The sequence below is a fragment of the Furipterus horrens genome, unplaced genomic scaffold, assembly GCF_987537825.1.
Source record: "Furipterus horrens unplaced genomic scaffold, mFurHor1.1.pri manual_scaffold_11, whole genome shotgun sequence".
NCBI classification, from domain to species: Eukaryota; Metazoa; Chordata; class Mammalia; order Chiroptera; family Furipteridae; genus Furipterus; species Furipterus horrens.
The window spans coordinates 100,903,006-100,921,779 of NW_028327181.1; the positions used below are offsets into that span (position 1 = coordinate 100,903,006).

The window sequence follows — 18,774 nt, forward strand, 5'->3', positions numbered from 1 at the left end:
GGGCCACAGTCAGAGAAAGGCTTCAGCCCAGGGAGGGCCCTCAAAAGCCTCTGTCCACGCGTCACCTCCTGAGACTAACAAATCCGAACGCTAATACTGAACAGGGTAGGCGGCTGCCAGTGGGTCTGCACTCCTGACCAGGGCTGTCGCCTGGGGCCTGGTAGGAATTCTCTTTGGTCTTCACTCTTCAACTGAACACGGCCCCAGGCGGCCACTAAGAGCGGCTGTGCTGACCCCGGCCCTGTGGCAGGTGCAGCTGTGTCAGGCCGGCGACCTCAGAGACACAGCCTGGACCGCTGCCACACGAACTCCTGTCCCCGGGACAGGTGCAGATGCTCTAAGTGATCAAGTCCTCTCCCCTCCACATTCAGAGGGTGCCACCAAATGCAGAGGAGCTGGGAGACCAGTGACCATTCACAAACCCCCTTCCTGTCTGTGCCGGCCCCGGGGCCACCGCCGCCCGGAGCTGTGAGCCGTGCCCTCTGCGAGGACAGCACACGCGGCCCCCGTGTGTGTGCTGCAGATCTTTTCCTGCCTCTGGATGGTGTTACCAAAGTAAATTTTTAGTAGACCTCTACTTAATTGGCTTAAACAAGCACTTATATAAAAATTCTCAAAAAAATATAGAAATTAACCTATTTTTTTCCAGTTAGCATGATATAAAACAATCTTTGATAAATAAGTTTGTGGGTTTAATTAAAACAGGCATGACTTCAGAGTTATCGGAATTACATATAATGCAGATGTGCAACTTTTATTCCACCTCAGTCATTCATCAAGTAACTTCATGTTATCACTGTTATAAGACGTGTCATTGAGAAATGCAGCCTGCCCTGGCCGGTGTGGCTCAGTGGACTGAGTGGCAGCCTGCAAACCAAAAGGTCACCGGTTCGATCCCCAGTCAGGGCGCGCACGAGAGGCAACCGACTGATGTTTCTCTCCCTCCCTTCCCCTCTGTCTAAAAATAAATTTAAAAAATCTTTTTAAAAAAGGAAAGAAAGAAATACAGCCTGCGTTGGTAGCAGACTTTGTCTAACATCTCATAAGGTGTTCATGAGCAATCTAAGCATGGTTATGAAAAACAAACAAATTAAACAGATATAAGTAAGATAAGAGCGGCGAGCGCTTTTGCAGCGACGGCTGGAGACTGTGCTCACTTAGGAACACACACCCTCAGAGCCTTGCTGAGTTCAGCGAGACGGGCGCCCGGCAAACATCTGATCGTTTCCAAACAGGACGGGCCAAGGGAACGGCCACCGCTGAGCAAAGGCCGGCCTGCTGTGGCCTCCTCGGTATCGAGAGACTGAGGAGACTGGGGTCTAGGAGTCGACGGGGTGTAAGCCAAGAAGAGGTTTTCGTTTCTGCTTGTTTTTAAATGAAAAAGCCGTCTCTAAGCCTGTCAGCCCTGCAGCAAGCCGGGGGGGGGGGGCCAGGGGGGGCAGTTCCCAGCTGCCTGCTTCCCAGTGTTCACTGGGAACTAAGGTTTCCGAGGGTTAAGAATTCTAATTAACATGCGCGATTAAAGCTACGGAAATAAGGGAAACATTTCCACATGAAGGAAGGGGAAACATGTGTTTCAGTAAAAAAGGTCTGAGGTCTGAAAATGCATTTGTTGAGGGAAAAGAAATTTGCCCTAAAGTAAAGCCCGTCATGAAAGGACAGAATACGGACGTGGAAAAAGAAATGTGCACGAGGATTGTGGACAAGAAGTCTTCGGAGTTGTATGCATGGCCAAACTGAGGCTAAAATACATTTATTTTAAAATGAGCTTTAATACCAAAGCCCACTGGTACAAAATTAAAACTAGTTTTCTCTCTCTGTGAAAAGGACCAAGTTTTCCTGAACTTCTGTTTGCTTTGGATAATAGATTGTGAACGTTTCTTTATCTTTTAAGCAATCTACTTGGAAAGCAAGATTTTCAGGTTTATCAAAATAATTTTCAACCCAGGATTGTTTAGTGGTAGAATTGTCAAAATAATTTTCTGTGCTTTATCACATCTTTTTTAAAAAAGATTTTATTTATTTATTTTTAGGGAGAGGGGAAGGGAGGGGGAAAGAGGGAGAGAAACATCCACGTGTGGTTGCCTCTCACGCACCCGCAACCCAGACCGGTGCCCTGACTGGGAATCGAACCGGCAGCCCTTTGGTTCCCAGGCCGGCGCTCAGCCCACTGAGCCCCAGCAGCCAGGGTTTTATTAGGCCTTCGACTGATTTTGCTGCCATCGGACTCTCTGTGTCTTCGACTGTCCCGTGTTGGACAGGTACTGGGTGCTGATTCACAGGGACCCCTGAGCCTGTCTGACCAAGCGTTTTAGGAACCTTCTGATATTTTTTACAAACGTCCCAAATATAAAATTCTAAACAGTTTTTTTTTTACTGACAGTAACTCTCAACCTTTCTAGAAGGCCCTGGAATATTTCAAAAGAACTGTCTCCTCTCTTCATAGAAGGGAGATGTTTGGTTAGGCTTATGTGGTGTTAGCTGACGTGGGAAGAACTATCAGATAATGCTGTGTCTGTGAGCACATGTAAGTGTTCCAGAAACCATGCAATTCCTGGAACTCCGCTACGTCCTGGTACAATGTCATAATTCCAGTTATTAACCTAACGTGTCAAGCCACAGAAACAAGCAGACTTCCTTGTCGCCTGCGCTGGAACGAACTGCCACGGACCTTGAGTCTGTTCAAGTCCCTTGTCACTGACGGCGACTGTCCACTCTGCTGGGCCTGTGCATCCCGTGAGTGCAGATCCCTGAGGGGCTCTCGGGCCCGCCGGGGCGCGGACCAAACCACGGAGGCTGCCCACAGCTGCTCACGGAAGACCAGGCTCACCAAGAATGAATCCCACGGGACTGAATGAACTAACAAAGCCGACTATAATTTTTATGAGTTTTTGTTTGAAACATCACTGATTTTTTAAAATCTTTGTGTTTTTTCCAGATTCTTCTCTTTAGCTACCTATGACTTCGAACAATTGGGTGAAATACACAGGTTTGGGGACGAGGACGAAGGGTGCACCTTTTCCTCCCTACCTGACCGCTCTGGAACTCAGAAACACGGTGGCCGCTCTCACCTGCATGGCAGTACAGCTTCCACCTGAGTGCAGTGAGAACCTGTCCTCCACGTCCCCAGCCGAGGCTGGGACTGGAACGTCCTGTGGCGTGGACTCAGCGAGGACCTGGCAGTTTTAAGGAACTGAGTAAAGTTGACCTTTGGGGACCAATACACCCCCTGGAGCCACTGGCCTGGCTGCAGGGACCAGGGGCACTGCCACCAGGTGGTGGGTGGGCAGCGCCTGGACAGTTCTGAAGGACGAGGCCCCAGAGAAAACACGTCCCCCATGGTCCCACACGCTGTGGGAGACACTGACCATGATCGGAGGGCCTGCAGGCCACCTTTGCCCCCCGTGGCTGCCGGCACCTGGTGCGCAGGTTCTGCACCTTTTCGGTCACTTTCCCCAGCCCACCCTCTGGTCTGACGCGTCCCATGACACTGGAAACATGAACATATTAAAAGCTACCACAGGGATGCACACGGCTCAGCCCTGGGAGAGACCGAGAGGGAACTGCAGACCCTGGTCTGTATTGGGGGCTGTTTCCTGAGCACAGGGGCCGAGGGGCAGAGGGAAGCCGCCCTCCCGACACTCTCCCTGTGGTCGCTGGGCCGCTCTGCCTCGACAAGGACACAAGTGGCCGGCGTTCAGGCCGGGGACCGGAGCGAGGGGATGGCCTCAGTGCCACGCCGACAGAGCCCTTGTACAGTGGGGTCCTCACAATAACTAGAAAAGGACGGACAGGCAGGAGCCTCCAAGACCGGGGGGCCTGGATCGGTGCCGCAGCAAAAGCAGGGATGAGGGCAAAAGCCGACCAGACAGTCTGCACAGGAGCGTGCGGGAGGCCGGGGCGGCGCCAGGCCCGTGTCCTCAATGGCGGCCGGGCCTGTCCTACACACTTGGGACATGTGCACATCTTTTTTTATCCTCACCAAGGACGTTTGCCATTGCTTTTAGAGAGAGACGTCAATCAGCTGCCTTCTCATACCGCCTCGTGACCTTTGGGTCTGGGACCCTCCAACCCGCCCAGCTGCCTGGCCGGGGCCACACGTGCATCTTTTTAAGAGTGACACTATGCCCCAGCCAGTGTGGCTCAGCTGGTTAAACCTCGTCTCATGAAGCAAAAGGCCGCTGGTTCAATCCCAAGTCAAGGCCCAGTTCTGGGTTTGTGGGTCAGGTCCTCAGTTGGGGCACATGCGAGAGGCAACCCATTGCTGTTTCTCCCCCTCTCTTTCTCCCTCCCCGCCCCCTAAAACAAATAAAACCTTAAAAACAAATAAATGAAAGAGTGACGCCGCCTTTCTTCGGAAGCAGTACCCTTGAAGACGAAGCTGCCCAGTGCCCGCACGGTCCCCGCCCACCCCTCGGCCAGCTGCGAGTGCCGGGCTCTGGCTGGCCTGGACTTGGACGGCCAAAGCCACGTCACGAACCGGTGGGTTTTCCACAGCGGCGCCCCGTGAGCGGGTTCACAGGCTCCCGCCGGACACGGGGCTCTGCGCAGACTGCGGGCCGCTTCTGCCCACGAGGGCGCCGCTGCTCCACTCTGCCCTGCGCCTGGCCATCCTCTCCCCTCCCCAGAGCAGAGCACTTCTGTGCCTGGTCCCGGACCCCGGGCTCACCTGCGGGCCGGCCCAGCGCCGCGCGGAGCCGGTTCCCCAGCTCCAGCAGCTGCTCCTTCTCCCGGCGCAGGCGCAGCACGGCCCTCAGCGCCTCCTTCAGCTTCCTCTGCAGCCGCTGCTCAGACAGGGCCTGTGGGGGCAGCGCCCCTGGACCCTCGGTCCCCGCAGGTCCCCCGGCTGCCAGGTCCTGTGAACAAAACCCACACGGCTGTAAGACAAGCCCCCCAGGTGGAGGGAGTGGGGGGACTGGGGGTGCTGGCTTCCCCAGAACCAGCACCCCTGGGTGGCAGACACCATTCCAAAACAAGAGGCCCAAGGGGCGGCTGTTTACATTTGTCAGCACCTGCGTACGTGTCTGTCACAGGCCCTGTTCCTGCCCAGTCCCCTCTCTGGGTCCCTGTCCTCCCACCACTGTGTACTGTGTGCCTTCCCAGCGAGGACAATGAGGAGCCAGCCAGCACCCACGCCCGCCTCCCACGGTGCCCTCTGTGCCCATGAGGGCTGCGCCTGGGATGGGGTCTCCTGTGTGGGCGCCATGGCCGCAGCCTGGGATGGACCCGGGGGGCTGCAGAGCCCACCTCCCTCTTCTCAGTCTCCCCTCCGCCCTGCGCTCCGCCCTCGGCCGGCCGAGCTCCTTGCACCCCCCCCGGGCTCTGTCCGGCCTCCGGGCCCCGGGCCCCGGTGCTCTGTCCGCCTGCCCTCTGCCTCCTCTCAGGCACAGCAGGTGGGCCAGGCTCCCCAAGACCCCGATGGAGGTGCAGAGAAAGCAGAGGCCGCAGTGGGGGCACGGGGGACGGTGCCGGGGCTTCTGGGACAACACTCAAGGCCTGCCCCCCCCCCCCCCCCGCAGTCCTAAGCCTGTCAATGCCCTCGTTACCCTGACCTGGCTCCTGCAGGGACGTGTGGCCCCGTGGGAGTAGAGAACAAGGGGAAGGAAGAGGGGGGCTGCTTCTGCGTCAGACAGGGGCCCAGGAGGGGCCAGAGGTGCCCCAGGCCCCCAGGGAAGCAGGTGACCTACTTAGCTCCCGACACCTGTGAAGAGCCAGTGTGCTGTCCTGGCTGCACGGCCTGGCGCAGGCTCAAGGGGCCCGCTCAGCACGCCCTGTCCTGACCCCTCTCCCCACGGGCCTGGCAGGCCTGGCAGGCCCCCGCCCTCGGGAGCGCCTCTCCCGCATGCCCAGGCGCCGCGGCGACTGCCGTCTGGTGCTGGCAGGGGCCTCAGGCCTCCGTGGCCCGAAGGCTGCCAGCGCCGAGTCAGGGGCAACCTGGACACCCGGGTCCTGGCTGTCTCCCCGTGTGTGGGATGCGGGACACAAGTGGGCCCCTGGGCCTGCGGAGGGCCTGGAGGCCGCAGCCGCGCACAGGACCCCACACGGCCCCCAAGGGCTGACCTGAGTGGCTGGGAAGTGGTCAGAGCGTGCCGGTGTGTCAGCCAGGGTGGCTGGTCCAGGCGGGGGCGGGAGCTTGGCCAGTGTCCATGCTCAAGACCCGGTCCTGTCCAGGGACACACTGTTCGACTGTCCCTTCGAGTGAGGAAAGAGCAACCCTGTAAATAGCTTCACCACCTCGGGTAACTTCGAGGAAACTCATGCCCCAGATGCCCCGGGAATGAGCGAGGCAGCAACGCCGCCAGGCCTGTGATCTGAATGGACAACGTTCCACCTCGGGGGCTGCACAGCGAGTGGTGGGGATGGCAGCAGGGACGCCACAAAGCCTGGGCTGGGCTTCCGGTGAGATTATTTTATCTCGGTGACTGAGCTGCTCCCCAGTGATGACTCCATTCTAACAATGAGTGCTCGGGCCCCGCTGCTGCCCCGTCCGCCCTCACTGGCTCTGGGCTGGGCCCCGCCTCCCGCCCAGGAAGGAGAACGCTGGGCATGGACCAGAGCTCGGCCTGCCGAGACATCTTAATGGTGTTTCTGCTCCCGAGGGCAGGGAATGGCAGCTGCAGGGAGGCTGTGGCCGGGGCTGGAGGGGCGCCCGCCACCGGCAGGACGACGCAGAGGGCACGCGGTTGGGGCGGGCAGCGCGCAGCAGTCAGGCTGCACAGCCCAGCCCCGTGCAGGTCCCCGGCTTCCCTGGGGCCGGCAGCGGAGGGACAGTGGACACTGCCCCCCAGTGGACATGCGTGTCCCTCCTAGAGCTGCTGTTTTCGGGATGGTGGGGCAGGCGGCAGGCCAGGTGCAGGGCCGCGGTGGGAGACCCTGGGGGTCAGCAGGTCAGCCGGCATTGTCCCTCCGTCTGTCAGTCAGACTGCCGGCCCGTCCCACTGGGGAGCAGGGAAAGGCCCCTCCTCTCTGGGCAGCAGGTCCCGACCTCCACTTTGAGCAGCTGCAGACAGCACCGTGTGGTGGCTGTGAGGACGCTGGAGACATCGCCCTCTAGGCCTAAACACCCCAGGGTCACTTAATCCTGAGACAAGGACTTTCTCTTTGTGACCAGAATCCCCCGTGCAGCCGACAGCCAGGCCAACGCCCTGCCCACACGCACACGTCCACTGGACAGTGCCCCTCACTGAGCGTCCCTCCTGCCTCGCACCCCTGGCCCCGCCAGCGTGTTTCTGCGCCCCCCGCCCCCAGCGTGTCCCCGTGCCAGAACCTGCCACTTGCCCTGGTTCCTCTCAACAGAGCAGGAATCCAGAAGCCAGTCTCTGGGCACCTGCCTGTCACTGCTCCTGGGCCCCGGGGGGCAGAGCGGGGAACACATGCCCCCCTCTCCTCTCGCATGACACCCCAGACGGCCCCCTGAGGCATCCTCGCCGGCCGGCCCCTCTCACTCCCATCACTGCCTCTCGCTGCAGACACACAGCTGGGCAGCTACGGTTGGGAGCCCGGGGCAGTGGAACTGGCCACTTGGGTTTCTTGTACCTCCAATTTCTCGCCCATGAAGTGACTTCCCCAGGGCTGCCGGAGGCTCACCGTGGAGGAGCACGAGACCCTGGCTGCTGTGCAGAACTAAGGCGCAGAGAGCGCGTCCCCGCGGCTCTGGCCTGTCTGCCCTGGGATGGCACCTCGATTCTAAGTCCTGGTTATTTGCATAATTTCTTCCCGTCGCTCTAGACGAGTGGGGTCAGTGAGGGTGGGGGGACTTGAGGGCCCCTCCCAGGACCGAGCGCCCAGCACTGAGCGCCTGGGGTGCGTGGGGTGCGTGGGCTGCCGTGGACAGGGCACGTGCCAGGCCTGGGCTAGTCCTGGGCGGCTGGGACACGTCCCATCCCGACAGCACAGAGGCCAGCCCCAGGCCTCCCACACGTCTGTCCTCATGTCCCCCGAGCAGAGCGCGCCCCAGCCCAGGCCTCGTGTTCCCGGCAGTACATCCTGGTGCCAGTCCCTCTGGGTCCCTGAGTCCCACTCTCAAATCCTGGCCCTGGGACGAGAGCTGTTGGGGGCACCTGATGGCAGAGAACTCAGGCACCATTTTACTGTCCCTGACCCGGTTCCTGGGGAGGAGGCCACCAGAGGCCCCTGGAGGGACAGAGAGGTCTTAGGAGGCATGTCAGAAGGGACCTTTGGTGAGAGGAGAGGTGGCCTGGTTGCCCCATCGGGGGGCAAGCTCCCTCTGCAGCTTGAACCCACGGGCTGGACGGGCAGGGGGGCCAGGCCCAGCGTGGGAGCCCTCGCCTCTGCTCAGGTGGCCCCGTCATGGCGGGCAGGGGCAGGATCAGACTCTGGGAAGCTCGTGGAAGCTATAGGGTCTTCTGAAGGAGACCCCAAGTTAGCAGTTGGTTTCAGGGCTCCACAGGGCTCCAGGCTCGGCTTGGAGGACAGAGACCAGCACTGCCATGCGGGCGGGTCTCCTGCAGGTGGCTTCTGCAGGCAGTGGGAAGGCCCACAGGAGCGAGGCCGGTCCTGCCCCTTCAGCAGGGCGCCCACCCAAACGCAGGAGCAGTGCCAGGGAAGGGACAGGAGACGGCAGGGCGGCCCCCAGGCTGGGCAATGCCGACCATGTGGGCAGCACCCCAGGGCGCCCTCTCCAGTGAGACCCAGCAGCAGGGGCAGATCCGAGGCCGGCGCAGGGCACCCACCTGGCTCCTGAGGGCCACGGGGTCTGGCTCGTGCGGCTGCCGCCCGCTCAGAGGCTCCCCGCCCTCCTGCCGCGTTGTCCTGAGATGCTGCTCCAGCTCGGCCACCTGCCGCTGCAGCTCCAGCACCTCCAGGTGCACCTGGTCCCGCTCAGGCGGAGGCTCACGCCGGGCAGCGCCCACGTCCAGGGGCTGCTGCAGGACCTGGGGGCCACCAGAGGCGGTCAGGCCGGGGGCGCCGCTGCGGAGCAGGGGAGGGTCGGGAATCAGAGGCACACAGGACCGTCAGGCTGGCCTCTCATCGTTGAAGGTGGTCACTCCACAGACCTGCACCGCTGCCCCCAGGGGGTCCACCCATCCCGAGCCTGCGCAGGGCCCGGGGCAGGTAGGAGAGTCTGTGCACGGGAGCAGCTGGACAGAGGCCGAGGCCCTTAAGCCCTCTTCCTGCCCCGCAGGAAACAGTCTCTGAGGAGCACAAGGACAGGGGGTGCCCGGGGATGGGGGAGGCAGTGGCGCGGCTATGAAAACGGGGCGCTGGGAGCAGACACAGGCGGAGGGGGCCAGAGGCTGGGGCCGTCGTGGGCTGCGTGGGGCCTGGGTGGCCTCCCAGCCTTGTCCGACGGGCTGTCATCCTCCTGACGTTTGGAGGGAAAAGATCAGGCACCAAGAGAGATCCCTGGACTCTCTCCCTATCCTGCCCTCACGAAGGTCAAGTACAGGAACCCTAAAATGAACTCCTGACGAATACTGCATTCTTCAGATGTCACACACAAACTAAAAAGGTGATCGTGTGGTAGGCGCTGTTCATCAAAAAATAAAGGTGGACACTTTCCCCGGGAGAGCAGACCACCTGCGGTTCCCAGGACACTAAGACTGCTGGCAGCGTCCGACCCCGGGCTGCAGGGTGCGCGGACCCAGAAACGGGACTCGGAGGCACCGCGACTGGGAAGCCCCGAGTGCGCCTGTCCCGCTGCTGAAATGGACATGGGCGTGACTGCCCCTCTGTCTGTGTGTGGGACCTCGGTAAGTGCCCCTCGCAGGGAAACAGGCTCGGAGAACGTCACGCGGCACGTGGGAGGCTCCAGAGCCCGTACGCTCCTGCTCCCTCCCAGGAGTGCCCCCCCGCCCGGCCCCCGCAGAGACCCACACGGACTGCGGGCGGCCACACCTTCTGTCGGAGCCGGGCCACCAGGGAGTTCAGCAGCCGTGCCCTGTCTCCCATCCGCCGGAGCGCGAGGCCCGTGGGCTCGCCGTCAGCCACCACGGCGCCTCCTGCAGGAAGAGAGGTGCTGTCAGGCTGCATCCCTACGCCTGTCGGGAGGTGCCGTCCAGGGCAGGGGCGCCTGCTTCTCTGCCTCCACCAAGGATGCCGCTGTCACTCCCAGCCCCTGGACGACGACGTGGGCGGGGAGGGCCACATGGACACTGAGCCGCGTTCCCGTGAAGCATCACCCTTACGCCCAGAAAGCAGGACTCTGTGCAGGAAAAACGCAACCTGTCCCCGGGTGTCCAGAGGCCGGCGTGCACCAGGCCCCCGTCACTGGTGCGGGATTAGGAGGAAGGTCCCACGGCCACAGGTCACTGCGGGAAGCACAGGGACGTTAGAAACTGTTCTGAGTGGAGTGTCGTGAGGTCGCTGCGCAGGAGGCTCAGGGACGGTCCCCCAGCTGCCTCTCGGACTCGCTCATGGCCACGGGGCTGGTTTCACAGAAGAGGGGCCACACCCACTTCAGAAGATGAGGAAAAGAACCTCGAAAAAGGAGAGGGAAGGACAGAATAAAGCTAACGTGAGACAGAAGGGAACAGGGAATCGTCGGCAGCCGTCCGTCTCGAGAGACGATGGTGTAGCTTCTTAAGAGTCTATCTGCACCGCCAAGAATGGTTGTGCAGTCCAACTCGGGAGTGACACGGTATCTGTCTCCTCCCGTGTTGAATCGACATCTTGCGATGACGCTGGAGTGTCCTCTCCAGTGAAGCTGAAGCTACAGAGCCTGGGCAGGGTGATATGGAGGGTCTGCTGTTGCCCATGCAGCAGACCCCCCCCCCCCCCTCTTCGCAGCTGAAGGGTCCAAGGGAAAGACGGAGTCAATACAGCTTGGCTTCAGGTGCGCCGCAGGAGTTGCCGGTGTTGACTACAACGTCAAACCGCCTTAGGGACTCCGGCTCCGGATTTTCTGTCGGGGTTTACTCCCTTAGCCTTTCCCCTGAAGAGGTATGCCGCAAGGCAGCGGAGGTTTTTTGGAGTCAGAGTTTTCCTTCTCTGATGTGCCCTGACTGGAAGATCGAACCGGCGACACTTAGCTCGCAGGCCGACGCTCAATCCACTGAGCCAAACCAGCCAGGGGAAACAGGGAATAAATGTATAATTAAAAGGTCAACAGCGCAAACCTCCGGTTCTCTGGAAAGACTTTTACAACCTGTCCGTGCGAAGCCCCTGAGGAGCCCCCGAGGAGCCCACGGGGAGACCAGCGGCTTCCACACACCCCCGAGGCCTGAGCGTCAGGGTCTGCGGCCACCGCCCCCCAGCACAGGCGCCGGCTGCAGGGCGCAGCCTCGGGACGCAGAGCGGCGGGTGAGCCCTGCCTGGGCGCAGGGCAGACGGCCGGCCTGGTGAAACACGAGCAGAGGGCAAGTCGATGAAGAAGGACCAGAACCTCCTAGCGCGACCCTCGGAACGTCCACGACAGAACCCAGGAGGACCCCGTGTGCTGACCACCAGAGGCGCTCAGTCCAACTGAAGGAAGACACCCAGGGGTCCAGGCGTTGTGATGATGTGACAAGCGTTTTACGGACACTCCAGAGAGCGCTCTAACACACTCTGATAACAACGGAGCGACGGAGGGCCCGGCACAGAGGCAAAGACACAGAGGAGAATAGAATGGCCCTGAGGGGACGTCCGGGCTGGCCGGGCTGCAGAGCGGAGACCAGAGGAAGCGTCGACGGGCCGGTGGGAGAAACGACAGGGTCCGACCTGAGCGACAGGGACACAGACGGGAAACAATGGCAGCGCCTCAGGGACCACAGGAAACAGACCTGACTTTTCTTGTCATCGGACAGAGAGCCCCGGGAGGAAGAAGAGTATGAAGCAGAAACAAAGCTTGAAGACACAACGGCTGAAACCTCGAGTGGGGAAAAGACACAAAGCTCCCAATTCGCTCCCCCGTGGGGTGGGCCCAGGCACCTCGCAGGCACGTGCGGACCTGAGGGCAGCCCCCCACGGCAGGACCGCAGGAGCTGACGGCGCGGCGCTGGGTTCTCCCCAGAAGGAAGGGGCAGGGCACGCTGAGAGCGAAGGACAGCCACCGTTCTGTCCCGGGGTGCTCTCCGTGTGCAGGGGGAGGGGGGCGTCTCGGGGGGACATGGAGGCTGGGACGGCCTCGCCGAGGAAGTCCCGGGCGCAGGGGAGCGGGCAGTGAGGAGCCTGAGTCACCAGGAACAGAGGTGACAGACGGCACCTTCCTCTTGGGTTTTCAAAATTACATTTGACAGTTGAAGGTGAAAATGAAGATCGTGTCTGATGATGTCTCCGTATTGAGGAGGTGACATCTGTGACAAGGCAGGGGGAAGGGGCCTGGCAGGAGGCGAGGTTCCCATGTCCCCTTGAAGCTGTGAAGTGCCGACGTGGTTTGCCTGCGATACTAAGAACCTGTGACCCCAGAGCAGCATCAGACACCCCCTGGGAAACTGCAGGCGGGAAGGGACAGCGTGAGCCCCGGAGGCAGGAAGGGAGCCCAGGTCCTGCCGACAGCCCGGGCCGCCTCAAGGACAAACGTACCAACTGAGCACAGAGACACCCACTGAACCGGCAGCGAACGGGGGTAAACCCCGCCTAACTACAGGCTGCCGACGAGAAGTCCACTTCAGAGGCCACCGAGCAAACACTAACCCGGAGGGACCGGCCTGGCCAGTACCAGGCGAGCGCACTTGAGGGCGAAGAGAGCCGCCAGGGCATGAGGGCCAGCGCTCCAGATCCGTGCCGCTCACCACAAAGCCCCGAAACTCGCTGCGCAGGAACGGGAAGAGCCATGATCAAAAAAATAGATTTGTATTCAAGTAGGAATGGAAAGAAACTTCCTTAACCTGACCAGAAAACAAAACGAAACAAAGCCCTCAGCACACAGCAAAGCGAGCGGAGTGTGGTGCTTTCTCCAGGCGGGGAAGACGCCGGCTGGGGGCCAGCCGGAGATGTGGCACCGGAAAGCGATGAAAGGCAGTAGCAGCCCCAGGGAAGGAAGAGCGTTTCCTGCTTGAGATGAGGTGGCTGCAGCTGCCAGTGACCCTGGGGAGCCCTCTGCGTCGGCCGGCACCCCGGCAGGGTGAGGGGCGTCTGTGCATGCGGCAGGCAGCCTGGCCTGGCAGCCAGAGCCCTGGACAGCCAGGGAGGCCGCTCCCATCCAGGGAACTGGACGGAGAAGTGCCTCTTCCCAGGATGTTGGGAGTCAGGTTTCTCCCTGTTGGAAACAGAGCCAAAATGACGAAGACGGAGGCAACTAGGCCGGACTGACCAATAGACTGACCAGTGAGTCTGTCTGGACATTAAGGCCTGCCGTCTGCCACAGGCCGCAGCAAAGGAACGAACATTGCTCACGCCCCAGCCTGTGGCGGCGGCTCGGGCAGCCCGAGCAGATCACGACCCGCAGAAGACAGGGAAAGACGCGAGGCACAGAGCGCTGCCAGTTCAAACCTCAGTGGTGTGTGCTGCGGTGACCCTGAGCACAGCGGGCTGCCAGAAAGTGAGGGGGGACAGGAGCTGACGGACCGAGTGCCACGTGCCCTCCACGTGGAGGGTGAGCAGGCGAGGTGTCAGGACGGCTGGCCTGCTGCTGGGAAGGGACCCTGAGCTCCGCATTCGCATAGATGGGCTCCCTGGGACAGAGACTGGGACCCACTGGACAGGACTCTCACCGGTGGCCTCTGCCGCGGGACAGACGCTGGGCGCGGTGTCACTGGGAGGTGAGGGCTCCTTCAGGGGCTCCAGTGCCTCTCCCAGCTGCTCTTCCAGGGTTTTGAACTTGCTCTTCAGATTTTGTATTTCTGCTTCAAGGGCCAGAACATGATCTGCCAACCAAAACACGTGACACAGTAGGTACGTGCGCAGAGGGATGGACGTCTGGGCTGCATCCCCCCCCCCACCCCCGGCCGGGCAGGGCCTCCAGCAGCTGGAGCTGTCCCCTCATTGCCCGGTCTGACCCTCGGCGTCTGGGCACCTGTGGGTCGTCCACCCCTTGGTTGCCAGGGCACAGCGGCCAGGGACCGGCCGGCCCGGCTCTGCACGGGGCTCAGCCCTCAGGGGAAGACACGCCTCCCACGGTCCCCCAAGCTTTTCTCACAGATGCGACAATGGCATCTTGAATGCAGCTGCCTCAGCAGCCTGGGGTCCCCCCACCACAGCCGCCAGAGGCCCCACTCTGACCGTCTGCGCTCCAGCAGGCACCTCCCGGGGACAGGCCGGCCTCCTGGCCACCAGCTGTGCACTAAGCCAGCCCCTGGCCTGAGTCTCACTCTGGCTTGTAAGTGGTCGGGTCCCCTTTCTTCATCCGCTTCATAGAAACAGGTTCCGCCCCCACGTGTGAGACGGACACGAGGCACCACCCCCCACCCCTGGAGGAGAGCGGCCATCAGACGTGGGGGGCAGTTTATAAATGGGACGTTCAGCTCTGGGCGTCCAGGGAAACCTGTGTGGCCAGAAGGGCCCTGTCCCAGCCCCTCGCTCACCGGGGGTGGCGGCGGCAGCCTGTGCGTCAGGCGGCTGGGCGGGAGGGAGCCCCTGCTCGCTCAGAGCCTCCATCTGCGCCCTCATCTGTGTGACAGCGTCTCGCAGGCTTGCGTTCTGCTCCTGCAGCCGCCGGATCTCCCCAGACGGGAAACCTGTACTTGCTTCTTCTCCGTGATGTCTCAGGAGCACCTGCCCGGTACAAGGACAAGGACAGACACGGTCGTGGTGACCAAGGAAGCCGGCAGCAGCTGCTGGTCTGAGGCCACACTGGCCCCACGCCCTCATCACCGCGCTGTGACCTCCCTTTCTACGCAGACGGAAGCACAAGAAATCTGTCTCTTCTGGGTTTCACAAGGCAAGACTGGTTTTCAGAGGTAAGTTTCACTGAGAAATTTGGGGACTCTTCCTTTTCAGTCAAAAAGTCATTAGTCACCCACCAGCCTGTGATTAAAACAGCGTGACAAGTGCTGGCGAGGACGGGGGAACGGGACCTTGTGACAGGTGAGCGCACGCGGCCACTGAGAAAAGCCTGGCAGGTCCCCCGACAGTTCAGCACAGGCTGTTACACGACCCAGCAGCTCCCGCCTGGTCTGCGCCCAAGAGAACGGAATGTGTCTATACACAGGCGTGCACACGCATGTCCACAGAGCATCATTCGTAACAGCCAGAATGTGGACACACTCAAACATCCACCAATGGACAAATGGAGAAAGAAACCCGAGTACAAGGGCATGCACTTCACCGAGAAAGGACTCGCGCTCTGCTGCCCAGACGCGCCGGGACACCGTGGCTGAAAGACAGTCGGGACGCCCAGCGTCATCGCTACACAGATGCTCAAGGATTTAAAAATATAAGAACATGAAAAAAAGAGAAATGGAAGATACTTAAAAAGAACCACATGGCCACAGCGGAGATCAAAAGCAGATCATCTGAAACAAAAAGGGACCAGACAGGACGGGGCCACCAGCAGCTCAGACGGCAGCAGGAGGCTGGCGGCGCAGACACGCGGCGGACATCACCGGGCGGCGGGGCTGACCTGCGCCCGCTGCTCTGGGAGGAGCCCGTGGGTCCTCAGGGCCTGCAGGGCCTGGTCCCGCTCCAGGGTCGCAGCCTTCAGCACCGCCTCCTGGTCGCGCAGCTTCCGCTCCACCTCCTGGAGCTTGGCAGCAGCCTGGGGACAACGCGGGATACAGTTCACCTCAGGAGGGTGGCGAGGCGCAGGGCCAGCCATCGGTGGGCGCATGGGGATCAGGCGCCCTGGCAGCGCCGGGAGGGCACTGGGGCTCCGGCGCTGGCCCCTCTCTCTTGTCCCCGCCACCCCCGGCCGCCCCAAGCTGCTGCACATGGACATGGGGACCATCCCACATGGGTCAGCTGGAGACACAGCTAATAAAATGCTGTGCCAGGCTCACGGGCAGGGCAGGGACACAGGTCACAGCAGCCGTTGTCACTGCATGTCCAAATGCTTCGTGAGGGTCGTGTTTCCAAATCAAAGGGGAACCGGAGAGAGCCAACCCAGCCCACGGGGCACACGGCCGCACGCAGCCTGGGAGCGCGCACCTGCTCCCTGGCCGTGGTCAGACCCTGAATCAGCTCCTCGGCCTTGCGGTAGTGGTCCCTCTCAAGGCCCGCGCAGCGCCGCTGCCAGTCCAGGCCCAGCTGCACCTTGTCGCGCTCCAGGCTCTGCTCCCTCTCTGCAGCCAGAGACAGCTGCCGTTGGTACCTGCGGGACGTTGAAGTCACGAGTGTCACACCGTCCTCGGACCCTCTTTGGGCCCGAGACGGGCGCCCCGGGGCTCTGGGCCGGCCTGTCCCTGTGCACAGACACCAGCCTGTTCATGGCCGGCAGCCGGAGGCGTTTCTGCGCTCAGACAGGGAGGAGACCCACCCCTCAGACAGGCTCGGGCACAGCGGTGACGACCCGGCCAGAGACCTCCCACGACTGAGAACGCGCAGCCCGTGAAAGACACGCCCAAACTCAAGCAAGAGAAGAGCCACCCTACAGGAAGCAGGGAGAGAGCCCCGAGCTCAAGACCTCTGGGAGGGCACCTCAGCTTGGACGCAAACCCGGAGAGCATGGGAACGTGCAGATGGAGGAGCAGCGTGGACGCGCCGGTGAGTGCAGCCATGAGCTGGAAGGTCAAGGGGAGAGAACCCTCCGAAGTTGAGAAGACACACCCGCCTAATAGGAGGTCTAGAGAGACTGGAGCGGAGGGGAAGAGACCACCGAGGAGACGAAGGAGGGAACTTGCGCCCTGGGAGACCTCTGCCTCTGGTGGGATCGCCCTCCAGGTGCCACGGGGCCCTGAGGAGCCACACAGACCCAGGGCCCCACACAGAGCAGCCTCCCAAGTGGGGCCATACCATGGATAGGGCGGATGGCCACTCAACCGGCAGGCGGTGCCGAATGACACCCCGACCTGCCCACCAGCGTGCAGGAAGTAGGTGCGGGCTGTGAGGGCCACAGGGCTAGGGCCTGCGGGCACCTCCAGGGCTGAGCGCGTCCCTTGCCGATGGCTGAGTGAGCCAGGAGGGGAGCCCGAGCCTCAGAGCAGAGGGCAGCCTGGCAGGGGGCCCGAAGCAGCGACCCCGCTGAGCCACACCTGGACCCCGGAGCCCAGGGCCCGGACCCCAGAACCCGGGAGATCAAGGGTGCTGACTGAAGTACCACGTCCGCAGGGACTCGTGACGGAGTCGGAACCAAGCCGTGCCCGCGGGCGTCGGATCCAGAGGGACAAAAACAAGGATGCGGGGCTCTCGCCCGGCTGCGTCGGCAGAAGAGAAAGACGCAGAGGCTCGGCGCCAGTCAGCTGCAGAGGCAGAACACACCGGGACGGCTGCTCAGCCCCCAGCGACGATCAGAAACGGGGGTGGAATCAGCAGGAAGACACGTTTGGGGATCGAAGGCAGCTGTGCACATAACCAGGCGCGGAATGAAAGGGAAATGTCTGAAGTGGAGATTCACCGGCCTGACCGGCACATCAGATGCCGCAGGGCGCACAGGGTGACCTGGCGGGATGTCACCACGCAGACACACGCCGCCACGTGGACGTGGTGGCCTGGGAGAAAGGGGGGCTGGCAGGACGAACATCCACTCACACCCTCACCAGACGTGTGACAACCAAATTACTGCAAACCAACAGTCAGTCAAGAGGAAAGCGTAACCCTGGCGGGAAGGGCAGATTACGTGCAGAGAACAGAGTGGCTGCAGCACTGCCACAGAAATTCTCAAAGAACTGTCCCCTGGAATCTTCTATCCAGTGAGAAGAGGCTTCAAGAACGATAAAGGCCAGCCCTGGCTGGTGTGGCTCCATGGACTGAGCGCCGGCCTGACAACCGAAAGGTCGCCGGTTCGATTCCCGGTCAGAGCACAGGCCTGGGCTGCGGGCCGGGTCCCCAGGTGGGGATGTGTGAGATGCAACCCATCATGTACATGTTTCTCTTCCTTTCTTTCTCAACCTCCTTTCCCTCTCTCTAAAAATAAATAAAAAATTTTAAAAAAGATAAAGCCCAGAAATCCCAGACAGCGCAGCGGCTGGTGGGGGAGCAGGAATTGGGGCCAAAGGAAACAGGGCTCAGGGAACCTTGGGACTTCACTTTTAAAAATGAAAAGCACCAGAAATCAACATTAGAAATAGTATAACACTTCTGCTCTCAGTATTAAGTTTTCAATTAAAGGGTGGTTGTCCAACCAAGTAAAGAACAACTACACATACAATCATATAAAAGTGAAGGCGTAACAGCAGCATCGGGAGGGGGAGGAGACCCAGGGGGCTGGGAGGACACCCCGTCCCACAGACAGAGGCGAACGGTACCGAGGGGCAGGCTGTAAATCTCAGCACAGTCACTGACCAAGCAAAACAAAGAGCTTTGCCGGTCCTCAGCGAGGACGGCTTATCGGTCTGAGAGAGAGGAAGCGGGAGAGGGAGACAGTGGTCGGTGGCCCCCCGTATGTGCCCTGGCGGGGGCAGGCCTGCAACCTTCTGGTGCACAGACCAGCCGTGACACTCAGCCGGGGCCAAACAAAGAGGTTTCACAAGACGGCAGTGGAAAGAAAAGGGAGCCCTAAAAACGCTTCATGTACTTTTTAAAAGGCAGAAAGGAAAAAACCCAGGAGGAACAGAAAACAAATGCCAAAGTGGAGAGTTAAACCCAGCTATATCAATAAAAACATTAAGTTATCTAAACATTCAAATGAACAGCAGAGACTGTCACACAAGAGAAAAAAACAAGACTCAGCCGAGGCCACAGCGAGGAAGCACTCTTTAAGTACAAAGCAACCGTTGAAGGAGGGAGCGGACCACAGGGTGGGCTCTCCGGGCATGAGGGGCCGTGGCAGCCCCAGGCAGGCGCCCTCGGGGACACACA

General features: G+C 60.9%; 1 protein-coding gene across 1 annotated transcript in view; it reads right to left on the minus strand.

Moving 5' to 3' along the window:
• CCDC57 (coiled-coil domain containing 57) overlaps positions 1-18,774 on the minus strand; it is a 56,173-nt gene that overhangs the window by 24,306 nt on the left and 13,093 nt on the right. Inside the window, exons 9-15 of the mRNA XM_090257603.1 lie at positions 15,967-16,129; positions 15,443-15,577; positions 14,406-14,595; positions 13,596-13,748; positions 9,859-9,962; positions 8,694-8,894; positions 4,670-4,856 (exon numbers count right to left, since the gene is read on the minus strand). Coding sequence (XP_090113729.1) covers positions 4,670-4,856; positions 8,694-8,894; positions 9,859-9,962; positions 13,596-13,748; positions 14,406-14,595; positions 15,443-15,577; positions 15,967-16,129 — 1,133 coding nt within the window. The remainder of the gene's footprint in view (positions 1-4,669; positions 4,857-8,693; positions 8,895-9,858; positions 9,963-13,595; positions 13,749-14,405; positions 14,596-15,442; positions 15,578-15,966; positions 16,130-18,774) is intronic.